Source organism: Mobula hypostoma, chromosome 1 (assembly GCF_963921235.1).
Source record: "Mobula hypostoma chromosome 1, sMobHyp1.1, whole genome shotgun sequence".
Classification (NCBI taxonomy): Eukaryota; Metazoa; Chordata; class Chondrichthyes; order Myliobatiformes; family Myliobatidae; genus Mobula; species Mobula hypostoma.
The window spans coordinates 175,893,851-175,920,753 of NC_086097.1; the positions used below are offsets into that span (position 1 = coordinate 175,893,851).

Here is a 26,903-nt window from a genome sequence, read left to right on the forward strand (position 1 = left end):
CCCAACTGGCTGCACCAGTGATGATTTGGTGTGTCGTATAAAAAGGGGTGAACTCTTACACAATCAATTATTTTGTGCTTTGTATTTGTGATTAATTTAGATCACTTTGTAGAGATCTGTTTCCATTTTGACACAAAAAGTCTTTATTTGTTGATCAGTGTCAAAAATAGCCAAATTAAATCCACTGATTCAACATTGTAAAACAATAAAACATGAAAACTTCCAAGAGGTATGAATATATACACATGTATATACATACACACACATATATATGTACATACATGCTAGAAAAGATTTCAGACAGTTGCACTTCCTGTCAGTTGAATATTGTGTGTCATGGCTTAGTGATTGGTTGATAAGTATTATTTTGTCTCTCTTATTCCTTCATTGACCTTTTTCTTTCTTTTTAAGTATATTCTTCATATTAATCTAATAAATTAATTTCCTATCATCTTGAATATGTGTACAATTGTTCCTTTGTTTGCTGACACCTCTTGCTGCCAAATCAGAAAAGAACAAGGAACAAATTTTAAAATACCTTTGTTTGGGCAGCACAGCTGGGCAACACGGTTAGCAAGGCATACGGGACACTGACCCGTCATTCGTCAGGGTACTGAATACAGAAACAGAGAATCTGAATCACAGTCAAGTTGAATATCACCAGCATATGTCGGGAAATTTGTTGTTTTGTGGCAGCAGTACATTGCAAGAACATAATAAAAGCTGTAAATTATAGTAAGTATGTATATTTTAAAAAGTTAAATAAGTGCAAAAATAGGGAAAAAAAGGTAGTAATGAGGTAGTGTTCATGGGTTTGATGCCCATTCAGAAATTGGATGGCAAAGGGGAAGGTGGTGTTCCTGAGTTATTGTGTGTGTACTTTCAGGCTTCTGTATCTCCTTTCCTGAAGGTGGCAATGAAAAGAGGGTATGCCCTAGGTGATGGGGTTTTAATGATGAATGCTGCTTTTTTGAGGCATCATTCCTTGAAGGAGTCCTGGGTGCTGAGGAGGCTAGTTCCCCATGGTGGAGCTGACTGAGCTGTGTAGATTACTTTGATCTTGTGTAGTGCCCCCACCCCATAGCAGAGGGTGATGCAGCCACTTCGAATGGTCTCCACAGTACCTCTGTAGAAACTTATGAGTGTCTTTGGCAACATACCAAATCTCTTCAAACTCCTAATGAAATCTGAGATTTAGTACGTCAGAGAAAATCTTGGTTAGATCTTCATGGGTTTAAGGGTGTGTTTCCGTATTGCTCTACCTCTTCTGAAGTACGGCATCCAGTTCTGGGCACTGTGTGCTGGAGAGGCTGCAGCTGAGATTCATTAAGATGTCAGCTGTATTTGGTGCCCACGATGTGGCTTCCTCTACATTGACAACAGCTTTGCCAGGCACCTGAGCTCTGTTCACAGTGGTCACTGTAAGCCCTTTATTGCACACCATTTTTAACCTAAGCATGAGTTAAGGCAGCACACAGGTTTTGCCAAACACTCAGCAGAATGACACTGACTACAACTAGCAGAAAAAAAGCAATGAAAGCAAAAGAGGCCTTTTCTTCCCTCGCTCCCACCCACCACACACAAACAGTCCTCCAGTCCCAGTACAGGCTTTCGGGTCTCCAGTCTCAGGCAAGAAAGCTTGCCGATGGCTCTTATGCCTTAGGAGACTAAAGACATTTGGCTTGTCCCTGTTTGACCCTCACCAATTTTTAAGATTGATTTCACTGTAAGATTCTATCTGGATGTATCATGGCCTGGTATGGTGACTATTCTGCACCCAATTACAACCATGTGATTAATCAACCTACTAACCTGTACATCTTTGGGATGTGGGAAGAAACCAGAGTATCTGGAGGAAACCCATGCGGTCAAAGGGAGAACATACCAACTCCTTAGGACATTAAACCCTGGTCATTGATACTGTAATATTGCTAAGTTTTGTGCTTCCGTACTGACCCAAAGGTGTGGGGAGGAGGGTGGTGTTCTTCACACAGATAGTCATAGATACCTGGAATGAATTGCCAGAGAGAATGGTTGACGTTGGACATCGACAGCATTCTAAAGTGTATCTATATGAGCACTTGAATCTCCCAGGCTAAGGACCAAATGCTAGGAGATGGGATCAGTACAGAAGAATGAGTTGGGCTGAATAGCCTGTTTCTATGTTGAATGATTCCAAGACTCTAAATAACCACTTTTACTTAATAAAATCTTTTATTCCAAACAAGGTGTAAACATAAATTGCAGCTTTTCAGAAAAACACCTGAGCAATCAAATTTCTCACATCATCCCTCTCAGAGAACATGTATTAATTAATCTGCCATTTTCCTAACAACAAGACCTACAAAACACTAAATTAAAAGAGACAAATCAACATATACTCAGTTTCCTGTATGAAGTTAATTGTCAGAGATTAATACATTTTGATAAAGCAATTATTACTTCGAAGCCCCATAATATAAAAACGCATAAAGCAATTATTACTTTGAACCCCATAATATAAAAATGCGTAACGAGTGTTAACAGTCTATGTATCCATCACAGCAAGTTGTTGTTAAAAAAAGTCATAATGCACTTAAAGCCATTCAAAATGTTTCAGTGAAATAATAGTTTAAAAATCTCCATTTCAAAAAAAATACACTCAATTCCAAATGTTACATTGATTGAGATTACACTGATCATAAGCACGTGTCAATAAGCAGTTCCGTAGCACGCCCTGTCAGAGATATTTCCCTCTGGTGGTGATGAAAGCAAGCAATCCACCAAAAATAGTTTGAGAGGCAAAATTACACCTGTCCTGCACAACAGCAGGAAGTTGCTTTGGACAGAATTCTGCTCTACAATAGCAGAACATTCAGGAAGAGTTTAAATTCATTCTGCGAAATAATAAAGATGAGTTGAGTGCAAAGCAAGGGCGCGAGGCAAAAGACCAACCACAAATTATTGAATGCAGAAGCAGACATGAGGGGCGTCTTCCTCTACTTCTGTTTCTTAAGAGATATTTCCTGTGAAGCTTTACATTGAGTGCTTACACACACAAAATTGGCACCGAGACACATGTAGAAATATCAAACATATTCTGCAGTTGCTGGAAATCTTGAGCCACACACGCAAAATACTGGAGGAACTCAACAAATCAGGCAGCATCAATGGAGGAACTCGATGTGTGGGGGATGAATTACCAGCACTTCAATCTGAAGTATCCACAATTCCTTATCGCCCCCAACCCGTCCCTCCAGATGCTGTTCAACCCGTTCCGTTCTTTCAGCAGATTGCGTGTGGCTCCAGGTTTCAATCTTTGCAATCTGTTGTGTCTCCAGTTAAACAGGCCACTTAATTCATCAAGTTGCTTACGTGAGCCTCCACTTAATGTCTCTTACGAACAAGAGCAGAAGTAGGCCACTCAACCCTTCTAATGTTCTCTGCCACTCAATACGAACAATGGCTGATAAGTGTAACCCCAATTCAGCATTCCTATATAATTACCGTCACCCTATCAACACAACCTTTCTATCCCCCTTTCCCTGCTGTCCACCTAAAATCTCTATGGGAACCAGTCCCACATTCTTCCCGTTCCCTGGGAAAGAAGTGTTTACTGGTATTCCCAATTGTATTTGGGAGCCACCACCTAAGAATGAATGGAAATACACTGAGGTCACCTGGGGCCATTAGATACCCCTGGCTCTGTGTTTATTCTTTGGTGTCATTGGACTGGTAATCCCAGAGATAAGGATTATTGATCCAGATACACAGGTTCAAATCCCCTGATTGCTGAGGAATTTTAAGTTCAACTAATAAAATAAAACCAGTATAAAAAAAGCCATGGAAATGATTTACTGGAGTAACTCAGATGGTCAGGCAGAGGGATGGTCAATTGGAGTTACTCAGCAGTTACTCCTTGTGTTTTACCTGTAAGTGTGATCTTTTGTAGTTCAATATTAACCTAATATCAGTCCTGAAGAAGGGTCTCAGCCCAAAATGTTGACAGGTTATTCCACTCCATAGATCCAGTGTGACCCAACGAGCTCCTCCAACATTTTGTGTATGTTGCTCAATGCTAATGCCATCTCTTTTTTTTTGGGTGTAATGATGTGTTAAGTCAACTCATTTTTGAACCATATAACCCAGGTTAGGATTTAAGGACAGGGATGAGGGGGAGTTAGTTTTCAGAGTTAGTAAATGAAGAGTCAGGGGCAAGGGCCCGTACTTGGAGTCCAGCTGGAGGGCTCCGCAGTCGTAGGCCGGCAGTATCGGCGGCTGGGCCAGCAGGCACCGAGATCAGAGACCAGCAATCTCCAGGTTGGCGAATCCTGGGTCGGAGGTCAGGTGGACAGGAGGCATGATCAGTGAGTCCTAGTGTCGAAACTTGAAGGTCAAAATCCTGTGTGTGGGCATGCAATGCTGGCACTGGAATACGTGGCAACTCTTGCGGGATGACTCCAGCACATCTTTAGATGTTTTGGTTGTTGGCGCAAACAACACATTTCACTGTATGTTTTGATGTAACGAGTAACAGTGCATTTTACCAATCAACCACAAACACAAGGCAATCTGTAGATGCTAGAAATCCGAGCAACACAAACAAAATGCTGGAGGAACTCAGCAGGCCGGGTAGCATCTATGGAAAAAAAGTTGACGTTTTGGGCAGAGGCCCTTCATCAGGACTCAAGAACCCAAAATGTTGACTGCTTATTCTTTTCCATAGATGCTCTCTGGCCTGTTGGATTTTACTGACGGAACACACCACAGTCACTGCATGTTGGTGATCAACGGAATAAGTGTTTAGGCTGGTGAATGGGGTGTGAAGAAACTTGCTGCTGTTGCCTGAGGAAAAAAAATAAACTAAATATTTTTAGAATTAAAAAAAATATATTTCCTCCAGTATTATTTCAGGCCAAAGTAATGAACGGATTGAGGGGAATTCCTATTCCTGAACTAACTGTACAACATTGGTAGTCTTTTATACTGATTTATATGTCACACTGCTGGACTTGCTGATTGTCACATTTTTCTCAATTGCCTTTGTGTTGATAGGACTGTGATTCAGGGTCTCTCTCAGACCTATATCGCCTGAACCAGTGACTACCAAATTCTCCTGGGTAACAGGAACATGACCAATCACCTGCTTGGACAGCATATCATGCACCCCTTCTGATGCCAAGTTAACTGAACTTGTCACAACTGTAGTTTTGTGTGTTAATCTCTGACCAATTGGTTGGTCAGTGGCCACATGCTGTATCTCTCCCAAGCCTGCACCAGTTGACCTAGTTACCACTACATTCTTCTGGACAACAGGAGCAGCAGTGAAGGCTGGGACTGTCCCCTGGAACCCTCCTGGGCCATAACCGGCTGTGGTCGCAGTCATTGCTGGGTCAGTTGTGAGGGACACGTTCTGGTATTGGTTGTACTGTGAAGTCACAGTGCTCTGTTCATCAACAACCAGGGACTCCTCCTGACTCGGCTCGATAGTGGTAGTCACGACATAGTGCTTCTTCAGAGGTAACAGAAGGGCTCCACTGGATTGTTGATTCATAATGCTGGACGAAACAACTTCTTTCTTCGCTATTTCCTTCTGTTGGATCAAGGGTTGAGAGCTGGTCTTCTGCTCCCACTTTGTGGAAGTAGCCACTTTGGAGACTTCTGTCATCAACTCACCACTGCAGATTTTTGCCAACATCTTGAACTTTGGATCCAAGTCATTCAAAAAGTAGTCATCGAAAGGAGCTTCTTGAATAAGGCTGCAACAGCCCAGAGAACCCACAGGTGAGTTTGTTCCTTCACTGTTGTAAATCAGTAGATTATCATCTGAAGGCTGAGATATCCACTCTTGAGTAAGGGCATGCCTCTTCTACAATAAAACACAGATGGAAAATACAGATGTTACCAATTCTTGCATCAAGCAGTTTTGTCATTAATTCCAGCATACAGTCATCCAATGTCAGACATAGTAAAGAAATCAGTAAATTGATTTATTGTTGTCACATGTAACAAGGTTCAGAGAAAAGGTTTGCTTTGCATGCCATCTCTAAAGGTCACTTCACCACATCAGTGTGTTGAGATGGTACATGGGAAAAGCAGAGGCAGAACGTGGACAAAGTGTCACAGTTACAGAGAAAGTGCAGTGCAGGCAGACACTAAGGTGCAAAGCCATTACGAGGTAGATAATGAAGCCAAGAGCCAATTTTATTGTACTAGAGATCATTCAATAGTCTCATGACAGCAGGGTGGAAGCTGTCCTTGAGCCTGGTAGTTAATGCTTTCAGGCTTTTGTATCTTTCTCTTGATGGGAGGGGGGAGAAGCATCAATGTACAGGGTGAGGTGGGTCTTTGATTCTGTTAGCTGCTTGAGCAAGGCAGGGATAAGCACAATCAAGAGTCCATTGAGGGAAGGCTGGTTCCTACCAGGTGCTGTGCTATGTCCACAACTCTCTGCAGTTTCTAAAATAAACCTCAAACAACATCCATGGGAAGAGAAGGGGAACTAACGTTTCAGGTTGAAGATCTTCCTATGCAGAACAGCACCTCATATTTCGCCTGGCAATCGCCTCTGATCTGGGCCGACAATTACGTGCCGGGTGGCACCTAATTAATTAGCTTGTTTATTTCGGCTTTTTTCTTAAAGATGTGCTGGGTGCCTCCCGGCTACCGCTGTACCCCTGCGTGCTTCACAGACCAGTATCGGTTCGCTGCCCGGAGGGTGGGGGCCACTGCACCACCCCAACCTGTGACGACTCAGCCTAACACACCATCATCAGTGTGCTCGATGTCTTCCAAATTCCCGCAAGTGATACTACACTGTATATATATATTACTTCTACTTTATATCGGCTGTGTATTTTTACGTGTTATTTGGTATGATTCGGCAGCTTCATAGCTTAAAGGTTACTGGAGAGCCCTTGTGCCATGTTTTTGCCATCGGCACTTGTGTGAGATCTTCGTTACAGAGAACAGTTCAGGCAATGATTGTGGAGAAGTATTTCTACTTTATTTCGGCTGTGTATTTATCATATCATTCCTGCTTTTACTATATGTTACTGTTATTTTAGGTTTTAGGTGTTATTTGGCAAGATTTTGTAGGTTATTTTTTGGGTCTGCAAACACTCACAAAATTTTCCCATATAAATAAATGGAAATTGCTTCTTCGCTTTACGACATTCCAGCTTACGAACCGTTTCATAGGAATGCTCTACCTTCGGATGGCGGGGGAAACCTGTACTAGTCCCCATCAGCCTGTTTCTGTCCTCTCCGCCACCTCTCCCACTGTTCCCATCTGTCCTCCCCACCTCCTTCATGAGGCTATGCTCCACCTTCCTTTGTCAGATTCCGCTATTTGTGAGCATTTGTCACGCCCATTTCTCATCTCCCAGCCCCTGCTGCTTCCTCCACTTTCCCTATCACCTAGATCCACCCATCACCTGCCAGCTCCTGCTCATTCCCTTCCCCTTCCCCTCATTGTCCTTTTAATAGCCTTCTCCCCCTCTGTCCTTTGGTCCATGTGAAGGGCCTCGACGTGAAATGTTAATAGTCCATTTCCCTCCACAGATGTTGCTCCACTGCGTTCTTCCAACAGCCAGTTTTGCTATAAAATGTTAGCTCTGTTTCACATTTTTATTATGAGGAACCAAATCACACAAATCATACAGCACTGTATCAGGCCCTTTGGCTCAACGGGTCCGTCCTGACTAAGATGCCTCAAACAAGCTGGTCCCTTTTGGCTCATATCCCTCTAAACCTCTCTTATCCATGTACCTTTTAAATGTTGATATTGTACCTGCCTCAACTACTTTCTTTGGCAGCTCGTTCCAGCCTTTCTGTAAACAAGTTTCCCCCCAAGTTACTATTAAATCTCACCTTAAACCTATGCCCTCTAGTTCTTGATTCCCCAGCGCTAGATAAAAAGACTGTGTTCATACTGTATATACCCCTGTGGATTTTATACATCTCTATAAGGTCACTTCTCACTTTCTTGCATTCCGTGGAATAAAGTCCTAGCCTGTCCAGCCTTTCCTTATAACTCAGTCCCTCAAATCCTGGCAACATCCTTGTAAATTCTTTTTCTGCACTCTTCCAGTTTCATATGTTTCCTAAAGCAGAATTGGGAGAATGGCTGAGAGGATGACCATAAGACCATAAGACAAAGGAGCAGAAGTAGGCCATTCAGCCCATCACGGGGGTCTCCCTACCATCCAACGGGGACATTTATCAGAACCGCTGTGTATACAGGACCTTTGTATTATCAAGGATCCCACCCATCCTCTTTGACTTTCTACCGTCAGGCAGAAGACGCCGATGCATTTAAAACAAGAACAGCCAGGATGGGAATTCAGGCCATTAAGCTTCTGAATTCCCTGCCGCATTACAAATAAAACTTTATCTTATTGCATTCGAAGTGTCACCGGTTAATACATTCTGTACTTCACAATATTTAACTTATGCACTTTACTTTGTTTATCTATGTGCAATTCATCCTCACTTTCTTCAGTTATTGTGTATTACGTGTACCACTGTGCTTTACACTCTGGTCTGGAGAAACATCGTCTCATTTGATGGTACACATGTATATATTTAAATGACAATAAACTTTACTTGAATTAAACTGGACAGGCCTTCTTCCCCTCAGCAAAAGGGTTCAAAGCCAGGAGGATAGAGATTTAAAACCATTCACAGAAGCATTAGCAAGGAGGTGAGGTTTCCTCGCCCCAAAGGTGGTGGGGATCATGAACTCGATGGGTGAAAGGGTGGGGGAAGAAGAAACCACACCCCTCCTCACCAATCACATTGAATAGCCCAGGAATATAGACAGGAATGGCGGGCTTACAGGCATGGCACTTAAGGAATGGGGTTGGGGAGTTTGCTTTCAAGCAGCATTTAAGATGAGTGAATGGATTCCATCTGCCATTGAAAACATGCAAAAAAAACAGCAGATGCATAAAATCTGAAATAAAAGCAGAAAATGCTGGAAACATTCAGCATGCGAGGCAGTATCTATGGAGCGAGAAACAGAGTAACTGTTTCAGGTCGGTTCTCTGGTTAATTCTCGTTTCTCAGATGCTGCCTGACCTATTCAGAACTTGCAGGATAGTTAGGCTGTTCCACTGTAACCAACCTCACTGCTAAACCACTACCAAAGTGTTGGAAAACTTATGAGAGAGTTTCCAGGACCAGAGATGCAGGGACAGACTGGGCAGGTCTGGACATTTTATTCCTTGGAGTGTGGGAGACTAGGGGTGATATTATAGAGGAGCATAAAATCACTGGAACATCAATAGGGTGAAAACAATCAGGGTTAGTGAAAAAAAAAGTATAGGACACAGGTTTACGCTGACAGGGGAAAGATTTGAAAGAGACCATAGTGGCAAGGTTTTCCATGCAGATTGGGAATGAGCTGCCAGAGGAAATAGAAGAGGTGGGCACAGTTACAATGTTTAAAAGACACTTGGATAGCTACATGCATAGGAAGGGTTTGGCGGGACATAGGACAAATGCGGGTAGGTGTGTCTAGCTTAGATGGTTGAGCTGAAGAGCCTCTTTTTGTATATTACTCTTTGATTTTAAGTGTCTAAGCTTCTGCATTGAACAAATTACAGTCACATACCCGATTAATGTATTGTTTCACAAAGGACCTGGATGCACCACTCAGCATATCGAAGCCTTCGAAACTACTGCTAGTCTTCCAGCTTTGATGTTGATTTTGATCCCACATTGATGTTCTGTGGCTATAATCAGGTATCCAAACCTCCTTTGACATTCCTTCACTTCCTCTGGTGGCCCACCGTCCACTAGTTTCAAAACTCTCGGATACATGACTAGAGGCATGCCTCACATCTGTTTTTTGGATGAGCTCCTCACCGAACAACTCTCCCGATTTCCCTGGATAAAGTATCTGCGGTAGCAGCTGTAATAGACAGAATAATTTCAGTCACTGATCACTGAAGGGTTTAATATAACATGGAGATAAAGAATAGTCAAGAGAGAGCAAGTGAAGAAGATTTATGTTGTTCAATCTTTTGCTTGGGCAGAGATCAGGATACAGGAGGACAAACATACTTGTATAACTATTTTTAGAGGTCAGATTCTGGTGGGACATGAGTAAATGGCAGGGACATTGTTTATGGACACAGAGAGCTGGGCATGCAAGTCCACAGTTCCCTGAAAATGATAAACAGGTAGGATAGTGAAAAAGGTGGTTATTATGCCAATCTTTATAGTCCAAGGCATTGAGTATTAAGAGTTTGGAGGTTAAGTTGGTTAGACTGCACCTGAAGTACAGTTCTGGTTACCATAGTACAGAAAGGATGAAGACAATAGAGATTTGGAATGATGGGGCATAGCTTTAAGGAGAGATTGGAGAGACTGGTTTTATTACTAGCATGTAGAAGGCTGAGGGATGGCCTTAAACAGTTTGAAAAAATTACAAGGGGCTTGGATGGGACAGCTAGACAGGGTCTTTTTACTAAGGCAGAGAAATCTAGAGCTGGAGGGGACAAGTTTAAGGTGAGGGGGATGAGTTTGAAGGAGATCTGAAGGGTTTTTATTTCCTCTGCCAGGGAAAGTGGAGGAGGCAGATATAATTACCAAGTTTAAAAGGGAGGTACATATATAGGGAACGCATAGATGGATATGAGCCTAGTAGTAACAAATGGGATTAACATAGTTAGGTATCATGGTCAGTATGCACAAGGTGGGCTGAAGGGCCCTTATCGATCCTGTAGGATTCTAAAAATAGAAGGTTGTGTGGGAGGGAAAGATTGGATTGATTGATCATGGAGTAGGTGGAAAGGTCAGATTGAAGGGCGTATGCTGTGCTGTTCTGTGTTCTATGATTCTATTGACGTGGTTAACGAGCAGCATGATCCTTTAACCTCAGGAAAGAATACATGTGAAATATCAGTAAAAAATGTATCAAAAAGCAATTATCCACCATATGGGCCGTGTAGCTGCGTTCTTTATTTAAAATCTTCTAAGCTGGTGGAAAAGCCTGAGAGTTGTTTTCCTGCATGTTAATATTTATTTTTATTATTGGTTTATTAATGTCATATGTACTGAATGAGGTACAGTGAAAAGTTTAGTCTTGTATACTGTTCATACCGATCAATTCATTACGTAACACACTGAAGTAGTACAAGGGTCAACAATAACAGTACGCAGAATTAAGTGTTATAGTAGAGAGAGAGAGTGCAGTGCAGGCAGACAGTCAGGGCATGGCTTTGACGAGGTAGATTGTGAAATCAAGAGCTCATCAGGGAGACCATTCAGGTGACTTATAACAGTACAATAGAATCTGTCTTTAAGTATAGTTTGCAGGTGCTTTCAGGCTCTCTGTCTGGTGGGAGGGGGTTGATTCTGCCATTTAACATCATCTGCTTAGGCCAACATTCCCCGAGAGAAAAAGAGGGAATAACGTTACTTTGCATTGTGGATAAGGTTAAGGAGGGATGATAGGACAAAGGGAATATCATCCCTATCATAACAAGGTTATAGGGAGAGGTTAGGACTTGGAGCACAGGGGTGTGAGGACTGACCATCTTAGATGGGAATCTTGGTTGGTATCGATGAGTTGGGCTGAAGGGTCTATTTTAATACTGCATGACTCAGAGTATGAGGCGCAGAGGGGCAGAGAAGGTTAACAAAAGTGAAGGAATAAGGGCAGTTAGAAGAGAAACAAAAAGAAAGGGATGCAAAGGTTGTGAAATGTTAGGCTGTAGGACACTCCTGTAGGTTAAGCAATGCTAGTGTAGACACTAGAAATGACCGGTTCTGATGGACAGAGAAGATAATCCAGCTGAAGGTGTAGAATTTGGAATGGAATTTGATATCATTTCAGCTTTCTAAAACAGAAAATAAAAGCTTAGGGTATACGGATTACAAACCGTGTCTACTTGTCCTCCTCCCTCAATGCTGCTTTGTCCCAGAGTACCATCAACTCTGTTTCTCTCCTCGAGGATGAAGGAATTTTTTCCACCAAATCCACTGCCACACTTGCAAAACAGCAGCAGCAAAGGAAGAACTAGAAAACAGGAATTTCAACATTTATGCAAAAGTCACCATTTCTAGAGCATACGATGACAACGATAGCAACAGTTCGCTTCAGTGTGCTGCTTTGAAACACATGACCAGAAAAGCAGATAAACATTAATTAATGCAAACCACTTCCCAATTTTCAGAAGCCATTCTCAGCGAGGCAGCAGATATCAGATATGAAACTAATCCATGCATCGGCACAATCTTTTGGCAGAGGAATATGTGTATGAAGATCAAAATCTGCAAGCTAGTGCAACATCATGGTCCAATCAGCACCAGAGACCCATGTGCTCCCACAACAAGAAAAAAATCTGCAGGTGTTGGAAATGCCTTTGTCTCGGCCCGAAACATCGATTGTTTACTCTTTTCCATTGATGCCAGCTGAGTTCCCCCAGCATGTTGTCTGTGTTCCCATGTGCTCTTGCCAACCTACAACTGGCATCATTAAACATTGAAAAGGTCTTCCAAGCCCACTGGAAGTATAAGTGAACCAGTGTCAGTGCACTCTCCCTGGCCAATGTGCATAGTATTGTGGCCTTCTTACACTTGGACCTTAGGGCAGGATATGCCATTAAAATGTCCAGCACCAGACGCCACCAGGTTTTATCCTATTGTCATAAGACCACAGGAGTAGAATTAAGCCCTTTGGTCCATTGAATCTGCTCTGTCATTTCATAATGGCTGATCCATTTTTCCTCTCAGCCCCAATATCCTGCCTTCTCCCCGTATTCCTTCACGGCCTGACCAATGAAGAATCGATCAACCTCTGCCTTAAATATAAATACAGACTTGGCCTCCACAGTGGCCTGTGGCAACAAATTCCACAGAATCAACATTCTCTGGCTAAAGAAATTCCTCCTCATCTTCACTCTAAAAGGACACCCCTCTATTCTGAGGCTGTGCCCTCTGCTCTTAGATTCTCCCATCATAGAAAACATTCTCTCCACATTCTCTACTCTCTCATGGTTTTTCACCATTTTATAGCTTGCATTGAGGTAATCCCTCATTCTTCCGAATTCCAGCAAATACAGATCCAGAGCCATCAAATGCTCTTCATATGATAAGCTGTTCAAACCTGGGATCATTTTCGTGAACCTCCTTTGAACCCTCTCCAGTTTCAGCACATCCTAAGATAAGAGGCCAAAAACTGTTCACAATACTCCAAGTGAGTCCTCACCAGTGCTTGAAAGTCTCAACATTACATCCTTGCTTTTATATGCAAGTCCTCTTGAAATGAATGCTAACATCACATTTGTCTTCCTCACCACAGACTCAACCTGCAAACTAACCTTCAGGATTCCTGCACAAGGACCCCAAGTCTAATTGTGGTAGTCTATCTACTTCCTCAAAACTACCTGCCCCTCTATCTATTTTCATATTGTCCGCAAACTTTTCAACAAAGCCATCAACTCAATCATCCAAATCATTAGCATATAACGTAAAAAGAATCGGTCCCAACAGAGATCCCTGTGGAACACCACTAGTCACTGGCAGCTAACCAGAAAAGGCTCCCTTTATTCCCACTCTTTGCCTCCTGCCAGTCAGCCATTGCTTTATCCACACTAGTATCTTCCCTGTAATACCATGGGCTCGTAGTTTGGTAAGCAGCCTCATTTGTGGCACTTTATCAAAGGTCTTCTGAAAATCCAAATACACAACATTAACTGATTCTCCTTTGTCTATCCCGCTTCTTATTTCTTCAAAGAATTCCAACAGAATTGTCAGGCAAGATTTTCCTTCAGGAAACCATGCTAACTACAGTCTATTTTATCATGTGTTCCAAGTACCCCAAGATCACATCCTTAACAATCGACTCCAACATCTTCCCAACCACTGAGGTCACACTACTGGCCTATAATCTCCTTTCTTCTGCTCCTTACCCTTCAAGTGTGGAGTCATATTTACAATTTTCCAGTCTTCCAGAACCATTCCAGAATATAGTGATTCTTGAAAGATCATTACTAACCCCTCCACAATCTCTTCAGCCACTTCTTTCAGAACCCTGGGGTGTACACCATCTGGTCCAGATGACTTCTCTACCTTCAGACATTTCAGTTTCCCACAAACCTTCTCCTAAGTAATGATAACTTTTCAAACTTCATGACACCTGACACCTGGAATTTCCAACATACCGCAAGTGTCTTCCATAGTGAAGACTGATGCAAAATCCTTATTCAGTTTGTCGGCCATTTCCTTGTCTCTATTACTGCCACTCCAGCAACACTTTTCAGCAGTCTGATATCCACTCTCGCCTCTCTTTCACACTATGTATCTGAACAGACTTTTGGTATCCTCTTTATTATTGGCCAGCTGTATTACATGTACTCCTTCTTAATGACTTTTTTAGTTGCCTTCTGTTGGTTTTTAAAATCCTCTAACTTCCCACAAATTTTTGCTCTATTATATGCCCTTCCTTTGGCTTTTATGTTGGCTTTGACTTCTCTTGTTAGCCATGTTTTTGTCATCTTGCCTTCAGAATACTTCCTCCTCTTTGGGATGTATATATCCTTTGCCTTCCGAACTGCTTCCAGAAATTCCAGCTATTGTTGTTCTGTCTTCATCCCTGCCAGTGCTCTTTTTCAATAAATTCTGGCCAACTCCTCTCTAATGCCTCTGTAATACCCTTTACTCCACTGTAATAGTGATAGCTGGCTGGTGGTGTAGTGCGCATCAGGGCCAGACTTTGGAGCAAAGGCTCTCAAGTTCGAATCCAGCTGACTCCCTTGCACGCTTTCCATCAGTGTCGAGCTAGCAACTCAGCTTTGTAAAAATAAGAAAGCCTGCTAAAAAAAATGCTGTCATGATGGCATCCCGATGACTCCACTCAGAGTTAAGGGCTTTCTTCTTCTTCAATAATGACACATCTGACTTTAGCTTCTCCTTTTCAAATTTCAGGGTGAATTTGATCATATTACGATCACTTTCCCCTAAGAGTTCTTTTACCAGTTCATTGCACAACATCCAATCCAGAATAGCTGATCCCCTAATGGGCATATTGAAATCCCCCACGACTATTGTAGCATTGTTCTTTTGCCACGCATTTTGTATCTCCTGTTGTAATTGGTAGACCACATCTGTTTGGGGGTGGGGGTCTGTATATAAATCCCATCAGGGTCTTTTTACCCTTGCAGTTCCTTAGCTCTATCCACAATTTCAACACTTTCTGACCCTATGTTATAAGGCTATTGCACATATCTTTTATGTTAACAATAAATGTCAAAAATTTATTTTGCCATGTCCTTACAACTGCACTGCACTTTCTCTGCAATTGCAACACTATATTCTGCATTTGGTTATTGTTTTTCCTTGTACCACCTCGATGCCCTTATGCTTTGAAATGCTCCGAATTGATTTTTTGAAAAACTAACCTTTTCACTGCATTTGGTACACGTGACAATGGTAAACCAATACTAAACACTGGCTATCTCTCCACTACTCTTCCTTTCCAGATGAAGGGCCTAGACCCAAGTGTTAACTATCCATTTTCCCCATGAATGCTGCCCGCCCCACTGAGTTCCTTCAGCATTTTGTTTTTTTTGTAATAGAGTATTTGGTGGCAATATGTTATTATTGGTTTCTTATTGTCACATGTACCAAGATACACTGAAAAACCTGTCTTGCATACTGTTCATATACAGATTAAGTCATTATACAGTGTTGGAATAAGGCAAAACAATTATGCAGAATTAAGTTTAAAAGCTACTGAAAAAGTGCCGTGCAGGTAGACAATAAAGTGCAAGATAATAACACGGTAGATTGTGAAGTCAATAGTCCATCTTGTATCATACACAAGAGGTTTCTTCAAGAGTCTGATAACAGTGGGATAGAATCTCCCCTCCTTCTGGTGGAATATTGTTTCAGGCATCGAGGTATCTTCTGCCCAATTAGAGAAGGGAGAAGAGAAAATGTCCAGAGTGGATGGGGTCTTTGATTATGTTGGCTTCTTTAGCGAGGCAGCAAAAAGTGTAGACAGAAGGGAAGGTTGCTTTCAAGATGTGCTGAGCTATGTCCAGAACCCTAGTTTCTTTTGGTCACATGCAGAGTAGTTGCCACACCAAGTTACGTACGTCCAGGCAGAATGCTTTCTATGGTGCATCAATAAAAATTGGTTAAGAGTTGACAAATTCCTTTAGCTTCTGAAGGAAGTTGAGGCATTGGTAAGCTCCCTTGTCGCTTGTTCACTTCAACAGAGGAAAAGTTCTCGTTCAGTATGGCCTATGTGTGACTCCAGTACTGCAGACATGGCCAAGCTCTTACCTGCCCTACCCTACAGCTGCTGGGCAATCTGGGATGGACAGTAAATGCCTATTTTGCCACAATGCAAACAACTTGTGAATGAGCTTAGATGGGAACCTTGGTCGGCATGGACCAGTTGGGCTGAAGGGCCTCTATCACTTAATGATTTAAGAGCCAAGGCATCAGGAATTACTATTACTCAGTACTGCAGCATATGAATAGTCAGCGCTCACCAAATCAGAATCAGGTTCATTATCACTGTTGTAGGATTTGTGATTAAAATGTGAGAGAGAGTCATTTTACATGTTTAACAAAAGCCACAACTCTTATTTCCACTATAAACAAAACAAAGCAGTCACTTTACACAGATGTCATTAAGTCAGCCATCATCTCTTAAAGCAAACATAACTCATTGACTGTTTTTGTGAATTATGTAGAATAGTTATGTAAACTATTCTATTATGAACTACATGTCATTTGTCATCCATTACCTTACCCTGCACTGTCATACATTGTGCAATTTGTTCTTTGTGATAGCAGCGCAGTGTAAGACGCAAGAGAGTTACTCTGAGTAGAAATAACAAAATAAATAGTGCAAAGAGGAACAACAAGGAACATCTGAAAGCAAAGGTATCTGAAATATTAACCATCAGGCAGCAAAGTTCACTGGGTTAAACTTACGCAGCAGCAGCAGTAGCAGAGACAGGATGATCAGTGCCACAGCAGAACCTCCCAGCTCTACTTTTGATTGAATTAATCTATCAGAAGAACAATGGTCGATCGTGTAGCAATCAGTGACATGGACGTCAAGAGTAACCGTGTGTCCTTTGCTGTCAGCATCTTCGATCCACACCGGCACAGAAAATACTCCAGGCCATAAATGTTTTAATGGAACCAACCGCATACTGGTCGCTTTAAACAGGAAGAAATAGTGCGAGTTAGTGGCTGGTTTCATTCCCTCCTGTCAGCACCTGCCAACGACTGACACAAGTGTTATGGGAGTGACCAGGGAATGTGGGTGTTCAGAGGAGCTGGGGGTGGGGACGGTGAATTTGGTGGGTGGGGAGAAACTGGAAGCAAGGTGATGTTGGTGGGGCCAATATGAAGATTGGGGGTGGAACCAGGAAAGAATTGGGTATAGGACAAGGATGGGAGTTGCTGGGTTGGGTCAGGAGGGGGAGACCAGAGGGAGAGCCTGGGGGCTGGGTCAGGGGAGAGCCCATAGTTGTCTGGGGTAGGTGGGGCCAGGGGAGGGTGCCTGGGGTAATTGGGGTTACAGAGGTGCCCAGGGTAGGTGGGGTGCCTAGGGTGGGCAGGGCTAGGAGTAGAGCAAAAACGCAGAGCAAGGGGTTCCAGGTGTCGTGGCCAGGAGGGGTCCGAGGGAGTTGTGAGAGGGGGATTGTTGGTGGTGAAGAGGTGGGTGTAATTTTACAGTGGGACTCTGGGAAGCTGTGGCTGAAGTGAAGGGAAGGACTGACATCTGGTCTGAACAAAAAAAAATTGACCAATTTTAGTCCTATTCTGGATGGATTCCAACAGGGGTATATTTTGAGTTCACCATCTTGACCAAACTAGTTTCCAGCCACTCCTGCCCACACCACAGCCTCTGGAGACTGTAAAGATCTGTGCTAACTGTGATGCCTTTGAGAGTGCCTGGGCAATGGACCCAAGGGCACCTGGATTTGGGGAGTGTGTCAGGTTTGGGTCAGATTATGGAATATTGACCAATATAGATCTATTTCCAGGGTGATGCAATGTACTCAGTATCACCACCAGTGACATACCTTCTTGATCAACAACTTACAGAAGTGTCTTCTGCTCTGCTTTGTTGCAAATGCCACTGTCTTTGAGACTGGCCACTGAAAATGTTAGGCTCAGTCATGTTTGGACTGACACTGGTTGGGGTGGGTTCTACAGCAGCAGATCACTGAAGCAAGAATTACAGCAGCCAATTTGCACTAGAGCAGCTCCCACAAAGAGCAAGATGGTAAATCAGGTCAACTTTGGAATACACACAAAATGGTGGACGAACTCAGCATATCAGATTCATTCTGGTAAAGTCCAAGGTCTTACCATCTGTCTGGCCCAACTTCCACATTTGATTGGACTGTATGTTGAAATGGAAAGGTGCTCCAAACGGAGCGCCATCAGCATCGTTGGCAGTGACATTCAAATATTCTGCCTGGCTGCACATGCAAGGTTGTGGGTTAGTAAATTTCGGCACATGATCGTTGATATCTTCCACGTTAATCACGATGGTTCCAGTGGTGGTGTCAGAAGAGCCTCCTGTAGCAGGTGGGGGGTGGGGGACAGAAGAGGAGGAGGAAGAAATTGTTCACAGAAAAATATCACAATATTCTCTGAAAAACATGTATGTTTAAATCCTCACTATAAAACTGAGAGGAGATCAAGTCCTAAACACAAAAGATTATGTGGACCATAAACAAGAGATTCTGCAGATACTGGAATTCCAGAGTAACACATACAAAATGTTGAAGGGTCTCGCCTGAAACATCTACTGTTTTTCCTTCTTCATACATGCGGCCTGTCCTGCTGAGTTCTTACAGCAGATTATGCAGACACTGGAAATCTTGAGTCCGAGATTCTAGGCTTAAAACTTTGACAGTTTATTCCTCTCTGAAGATGCTGCCTGACTTGCTGAGCTCCACCAGCATTTTGTGTGCATTGTGTCATGTGTGACGCCCAGCAGAGCTACTGGACGGATGATGCTAATGAGAGATAAGAAAGACAATGGAGAAACATTCAAAATGCTAATAAGAGAGAAGAGAGGGATTAACAGGAAAGAAACACAATTCAGATATTGACAAACCAGTTGCTTTGAACCTGAATTGTTTGAAGTTTGATGGACAGGTGATACCCAAGCAGGGGATAAAAGGAGCAGGTTTGCTAAGGCATGCGACACACCACGGGACCCTGGAAAGAGCAGTGTGCCCCCACAAGTTGGTGGGAGCTTGGAGGACCGGTTTGCGGGAACCGACCAGAGGCTCACAGGGTGTAAAGGTATGATCGGTGGGAACCTGGGGTGTATGTCTGCCCTTGCCTGGGTGCCGGGTTCACCGCGGAAGAACGATCGTATCCGGAACGGAGGGGTCAGAGTTGGTGACCATAGCGAGATTAGAAGACATCAAAAGGTCTGCCCGAAACCAACTGCGAAGACATCAAAAGGTCTGCCTAAAACCAAATTGCATTTCTCTCTCTCCCCCCCCCAACGGTACAACAACAGCAATTACTGCGAACTGCACTAAACTGAACTGAACTCTGCTTCACTTAAGACTGATCATTTTACCCCTAGACTGCGATAGAGCTTGATTGATTCCTATTACCCTAGTTCTGTGTACATGTGTGTATTATCATTGCTAACCTGTTGCATTTAGATCCTTACGATTAGTGTACTGTATTACTTATTTCTTTAAAAAAACTTTATTAGTTCCTAGTAATCCAGACTCCAATGAGCGTTCCATTTCTGCTGGTTTGGCAACCCAGTTACGGGATACGTAACAATTGCATGAGAACAAGCACAACTCTTAAGAAAATGCAAATGTGGCAATTTACAATGAAGATTTTATTTGTTTTAGGACACATCTGAGTGAATATTAAATTTACAACAGCACAGAAACAGGCTACTGTTTTAAAGCCATGCTGACCGATATTTCTATCTATGTCAGTCCCCATTTGCCTATGTTTGTCCCAAACATTTCCTGTTCAAGTATCTGTCTTTTAAATGTATGGCCTTTCACCCGCTACTGTTCCTGTCTTAGCCACTTCCTCCGGTATTTCATTTCATATCCGCCCCACCCTCTGTGCAAAGAAGTTGCCCCTCATATCCCTTTTAAATCTGTCGCCTCTCACCTTTATCCTCTCGCCTTTTACTTTTCCTGGAAAATAGGCCCCATCTATGCCCCTCATCACCTCTATACTCTCCACAAGATCACCACTCAATCTTCATGCTCCAAAGAATAAAATTGTAGCCTGTCCAGCCTCTCCCTATAACTCAGTTCCGCAAGTCCTGGCAGTGTTCTCATAAATCTTTGTTACACTCTTTTCAGCTTAATTACATCTTTCCAATAACAGGGTGACCAAAACTGAACACAATACTCAAGGTGGAAACTGTCCTTTCTTGTCCATGCATCTATCCAGATGCTTTTTAAATGTTAATGTACTTCCCTCAACTACCTAAAAAGAGAGCGAAGGAAAATTCAAAGGAGATGAGTGGGCCAGAGAGCGGTGGGTGCCCGGAAAATGCACTGCCAGGGGTGATGGTGGAGAAAGCTACGATAGAGGTGTTTAAGAGGCTCCTAGATAGTTATGTGAACATGTAGAGAATGGAAGGATATGGACACTGTGTGGGCAGAAGGGTTTAGTTAATTAGGTGTTCTTTGCTTAATTAGTTCAGTACAACATCATGGGCTGAGGGGTTCTTTCTATGCTGCACTATTCTATGTTGTGTTAACAAGTTACAGGGAAAATTACTGGGGTAATGGAATTGCTCTTGGGTAGAATGGCCTCCTGTATGGTAAGGAGATATGCAAGGCTGTTTCTTAAAGGTTCACATGGCAGTGATGACAAATATATCCTTTCCAACAATCCACAGAAAAGATAATTTATTTCTGCTTACTGCAACTTGACAGAGTCGAGTTAACAAACAATCTGCTGGGGGAACTCTGTGGGTTGAGCAGTACCTGTGGGAGCAAATAAATCGTCGACATTTTGGGTCAAGACCCTGAATCAGATGTGAAATGTCAACAGTTCCTTTCCTCCCATACATGCTGAGTTCTTCCAGCAGATTGTCTGTTGCTCCATGGTTCAGTGTCTGCAGTCTCTTGTGTCTCCAGAGTTCTAGTTAATGTCATTCCATCTACTCACGCTCATTGCTGATAGCCAGAACTGTTGCAGTGTACTTCCCATCGATCACGTACTCAGACTCCCGGTCAATCACACCATCGATGGTAACCTTTCCGGTTTGTGAGTCAATACTTAACCAGTTAGCCATATCTCTGTCCTTTGCGTACCTGTTGGAAATCCAGAAATGCAAATTAGCACTGTGCTTTTAAAGAAAATTAGTGAAGGATTAAAACGGTAGAATAGCTTTACTTACTTTGTCATTTCAAGTGGTTGTCCTGTGTCAGCACTCACTGCTGGATAAATGCCAATGACCTTGATCGTCTTAGATTCCAAGCTTTCAGTGATCCTCGTCACCAGTTTGCTGGGCTTAAATACAATGCCTTCTGCAACATTTTTGACAATGACCTTTATGTTAATGGGCTGTGCTATGACTTTATGTACTGTGTGGTGGTATGGTGCCTTGTTGGATAATCGTATAACTAAATGAATCTGCTCCATTTCTTCAAAGTCTAACTCCTGGGTGAGAGAAAAAAAAGTAAATCATTCCTAGGGCAAACAGAAGAAGCAGCCTGACTGCTGTTAACTGATTTCATTCTGATGATTTAAACTTCATTCACGGGCAGAGCTGAAAAATTTAAGACCAAAGGGATCCTATTCTGGTTGGCTGCCAGTGGTGTTCCACAGGGATCAGTGTTGGGGCCGCTTCTTTTTACATTGTACATCAACGATTTGGATTATGGAATAGATGGCTTTGTGGCTAAGTTTGCTGATGATACGAAGATAGGTGGAGGGGCCGGTAGTGCTGAGGAAACGGAGAGTCTGCAGAGAGACTTGGATAGATTGGAAGAATGGGCAGAGAAGTGGCAAATGAAGTACAATGTTGGAAAGTGTATGGTTATGCACTTCGGCAGAAAAAATAAACGGGCAGACTATTATTTAAATAGGGAAAGAATTCAAAGTTCTGAGATGCAATGGGACTTGCAAGTCCTCGTACAGGATACCCTTAAAGTTAACCTCCAGGTTGAGTCGGTAGTGAAGAAGGCGAATGCAATGTTGGCATTCATTTCTAGAGGAATAGAGTATAGGAGCAGGGATGTGATGTTGAGGCTCTATAAGGCGCTGGTGAGACCTCACTTGGGAGTACTGTGGGCAGTTTTGGTCTGCTTATTTAAGAAAGGATGTGCTGACGTTGGAGAGGGTACAGAGAAGATTCACTAGAATGATTCCGGGAATGAGAGGGTTAACATATGAGGAACGTTTGTCCGCTCTTGGACTGTATTCCTTGGAGTTTAGAAGAATGAGGGGAGACCTCATAGAAACATTTCGAATGTTAAAAGGCATGGACAGAGTGGATGTGGCAAAGTTGTTTCCCATGATGGGGGAGTCTAGTACGAGAAGGCATGACTTAAGGATTGAAGGGCGCCCATTCAGAACAGAAATGCGAAGAAATTTTTTTAGTCAGAGGGTGGTGAATCTATGGAATTTGTTGCCACGGGCAGCAGTGGAGGCCAAGTCATTGGGTGTATTTAAGGCTGAGATTGATAGGTATCTGAGTAGCCAGGGCATCAAAGGTTACGGTGAGAAGGCGGGGGAGTGGGACTAAATAGGAGAATGGATCAGCTCATGATAAAATGGCGGAGCAGACTCATGGGCCAAATGGCCTACTTCTGCTCCTTTGTCTTATGGTCTTATGGTCTAAGATGAGGAAGGATTTCTGAAATCAAGGATTGGACGAATAGTGGAATTTTCTCTAGAGGACAGTGGAGGCACAGTCATTGTTGTATTGAAGACAGAGATCAACAGATATCTGTATCTTTGAGGAAGCAACGGATTGACCATGCTAATTGCTTCTCAAATGAATATGCAGCGGAGGGTGTGGTCTTTGAAAGACATTGGTAAAACAGATGTATTGTGATAATTGGTGTCAGTTTATAACTCCAGATTAATGCTGAACATAGAACAATACAGTACAGGAACAGGCCTTTCAACTCACAGTGGTGTGTGGAACTAGCTAACCTAATGATGCCGAATTTAGTTAATCCTTTCTGTTTGCACATGGCCCATATCCCACCATTTGCTGCCTATTCATGTGTTGCTTAACACCACTATCGTAATCGCTTCGACCATTACTCTCGGCAGTGCATTCCAGGCACCCTCCACTCTGTAAAAAAACTTGCCCGCCTATCTCCTTTGAATTTACCCCCTTCTCACCTTAAATAAATGCTTTCTGTTATTAGATACTTCCACCCTGGGAAGATAAATACCAGTTGTCTACTCCATCCATGCCTCTTATAATTTTGTAATCTATTAAATTATAACTATAATTATTATGCTAACTTTGCCAAAATGTCACACATTACAAGGCATAACATTGTTGTTCTTGAGACAGTTGCAAAGTGATGTGATTTCAACACTGGTAATTTGGCCTGGCCACATTGACCCTGTATACTAGCAGAGGTTCCCAAATCTTTTTATATGCCATCGGCTAATACCACTAAGCAAGGGATCCATGGATCCCAAGTTGGGAACCCTGGTAGGATTCCAGAAGTTCCATGGTAAGATTCTGTATGGTTGGACCAGGGAGGCAGTTTGCCAGTCATAGTTTTAGAACAAAGGGTGGAACAGTTAGGAAGATAAGGAAAGGCTTTTATACTGAGAGATCATGAGACCTTAATATACAGTTGCGGAATTTAGCAATTCAGTCCCAGTCTGTCTGTTATTCAATCATCACTGATGTTTTTTCTTTCTTTCTTTCTTTTTAAATCTTTTTATTGAGTAAGTATACAAAAAAGGTAAGCCATATAAACATTAATACAATGTTAAAGTATAATAAAATTCCAAAAGATAACAATACCAAAAAGAAAATACTACAAACAATGTAATTTAAGCATAAGAAACCAAGATAACATAATAGTATACTAAATTTTATATATATCAATGGAAAAAAAGAAAAAAAAAACAACCCCAAAAAAAAACCCACCGTGCAACTAACTAAAAGCAAAGCAAAGCAATGGGCTAACTTGAAACCAAACATAGTTAAACTTAAAATCACGTCCTCAATCCCGACCTCCATTAAAACAGTGAAAAAAAAACAAGAAGGGTAAATATTACATTAAATGAAAATATCGAATAAAAGGTCCCCAAATCTGTTCAAATTTAAATGAAGAATCATAAAGGTTACTTCTAATTTTCTCCAGATTCAAACATAAAATCGTCTGAGAAAACCAAAAAAAGGTAGTTGGAGCATTAAGCTCTGATGTTTTTTCAATCGCACTTTCTTGTCTGCTTCAAGCTTCAAGTTCTTGGGTGTCAAGCTCTCTGATGATCTAACCTGGTCCCAACATATTGATGTAGTTATAAAGAAGGCAAGACAGCGGCTATACTTTATTAGGAGTTTGAAGTGATTTGGCATGTCAACAAATACACTCAAAAACTTCTATAGTTGTACCATGGAGAGCATTCTGACAGGCTGCATCACTGTCTGGTATGGAGGGACTACTGCACAGGACCGAAAGCTGCAGAAGGTTGTAAATCTAGTCAGCTCCATCTTGGGTACGAGCCTACAAAGTACCTAGGACATCTTCAGGGAGCAGTGTCTCAGAAAGGCAGTGTCCATTATCAAGGACATCCAGCACCCAGGGCATGCCCTTTTCTCACTGTTACCATCAGGTAGAAGATACAGAAGCCTGAAGGCACACACTCAGCGATTCAGCAACAGCTTCTTCCCCTCTGCCATCCGATTCCTAAATAGACATTGAAGCTTTGGACACTACCTCACTTTTTTTAATATACAGTATTTCTGTTTTTGCACATTTTTAAATAATCTATTCATTATACATAATTGATTTACTTGTTTATTTATTGTTTTATTTTATTTATTATTATTTTTCTCTCTGCTGGATTATGTATTGCATTGAACTGCTGCTGCTAAGTTAACAAATTTCATGTCACATGCCAGTGATAATAAACCTGATTCTGATAATGCTCAACCCCTTCATCAATCGATTTCTGCATTAAAGATACCCGATTACTTGGGCTCCACAACTGTATGTGGCAGCAAATTCCACAGATTTACCACAGTTTGGCTGAAGAAATTCCTCCACATCGCAGTTCTAAAGGGATATTCCTTTATTTTTATTCTGAGGCTGTGCCCGTGGGCACAAGAATCTTCTACTAACGGAGATATCCTCTGCATGTCCATTTTATTCAGGCTTTTCAGAGGAAAGTAAACTTTTGGAATTCTCTGTGATAGAGGGATGTGAAGGCCCTGCCAAATGCATTCAAAACGAGAATGTTTAAAGGATAAACCTACTCCATGATCAATCTAACACGTCCTTCTCACAGAGCCCACAACCTTTCATTTTCCTTACAGCCATATGCCTAAGAGATTTGAAACATGTCACTGTATCAGCCTCCACCACCTCTCCCAGCAGTGTGTTCCAGTAACCCATGGCTCTGTGTAATGCTGGAGGAACCTGGCAGGTCGGGCAGCAATTATGGGGAGGAATGGGCAGTTGACATTTTAGGCTGAGACCCTTCATCAGGAGTCCTGATGTATGGTGTATTCTATAGTAACATACACGGTTTACTGTGGTATCTAGAACAGTACAGCATAGAAACAAGGCCTACTGTAGGCAACATAGTGCCATGCTAATTAAGCATCCAAGTAAACTAATATTTCTAATTAAGCTAATGGTGCTTAATTACAATAGAATTGTCCACACATGGTCCTAATCCCTTCCTTCTCTGTACATTCATGTGCCTGTGTAACCTGCCTCCACCACCACCCCTAGCAGCACAATACAGGTACCTACCAACTGTATATAAAGAATAATTTTTCCTGCACATCCCCTTCATCTAATTCCACAGCTTAAACACCATCTAGCATTAGATATTTCCACCAGGGGAGAAAGATGCACATAAAGTTCAAAATATATGAGTTGCTTTGCAACCTTACCTTCTGGAGGTTCAAAATTCCCACATTGGTGCGATTATCCACTTCAATCTTGAAGTGTTCCTGTTCATTACCTTCAATGATGTCAAAATGTGCCAACCAGTTATCAGTGAACTCCAGATCCCTGTCCTGTACTTCCATGCGGAGGATCTCTGAAGCGAGCACATTTTCTTCCACAGTTACCTCATACTGAAGCAGAGTATTTAATCAATTTCTTAGTCTAACAAGATCATCTTATTAGACAATGTAGGCTATTAACACAAGGGATCATGCTGTGTAGAAAATGGCTATCTTGTTTCCTACATACTTACACCCGTTTCCTATAAATCAGTACACCCACACAGCATGATCCCGGTTTACAGAACACCTGAATTTCAGAAATCTGACTACACAAATTTCGCCATAAATTTTTGAAGTATATTTCAAGATCGGAAAGTTGGTTACAGAAATGCAAACATCCTTGAGAGTTGTGGAATAGCAGTAGCAGCAAATTAATTCAGAAGGTAGCAAATCTTCACATAAAAGCTATTCACTTGTAACTACCCCACAGTAATCAATTAGACACCATCAAAATTGCAGGCCACTGGTTCACAGCGGGAGGCTTTTTATGTGATGTAATTTGGAAACTGGTTAAGCCACCTCTTGCATTGGCATTTATATAATAATTTATCAAACAATCCTTTGATACTTTAAAGCCATTGAGACTAGCCATTAGATGGGGGACATTCTGAATCTGTACTATTGTAACTACATGAGGAAAGCCGTAAATACACGTTCATGATAATCGACCCTCATTTAAATTGTTTGTATCTGACTTATGGAAAAATCG

The 26,903-nt window shown here is 42.2% G+C and overlaps 1 protein-coding gene across 2 annotated transcripts in view; it reads right to left on the bottom strand.

Annotated features, from left to right (window-relative positions):
• Positions 1–2,217: 2,217 nt before the first annotated feature.
• LOC134352758 (desmoglein-2-like) overlaps positions 2,218–26,903 on the bottom strand; it is an 84,183-nt gene continuing 59,497 nt past the window's right edge. Inside the window, exons 9-16 of one of the 2 annotated variants that reach the window (XM_063060191.1) lie at positions 26,078–26,263; positions 21,374–21,636; positions 21,142–21,287; positions 18,331–18,543; positions 16,939–17,169; positions 11,871–12,007; positions 9,596–9,895; positions 2,218–5,848 (exon numbers count right to left, since the gene is read on the bottom strand). In XM_063060191.1, coding sequence (XP_062916261.1) covers positions 4,961–5,848; positions 9,596–9,895; positions 11,871–12,007; positions 16,939–17,169; positions 18,331–18,543; positions 21,142–21,287; positions 21,374–21,636; positions 26,078–26,263 — 2,364 coding nt within the window. In that variant the 3' untranslated portion in view covers positions 2,218–4,960. The remainder of the gene's footprint in view (positions 5,849–9,595; positions 9,896–11,870; positions 12,008–16,938; positions 17,170–18,330; positions 18,544–21,141; positions 21,288–21,373; positions 21,637–26,077; positions 26,264–26,903) is intronic. The other variant, XM_063060200.1, reaches the window with a different exon arrangement.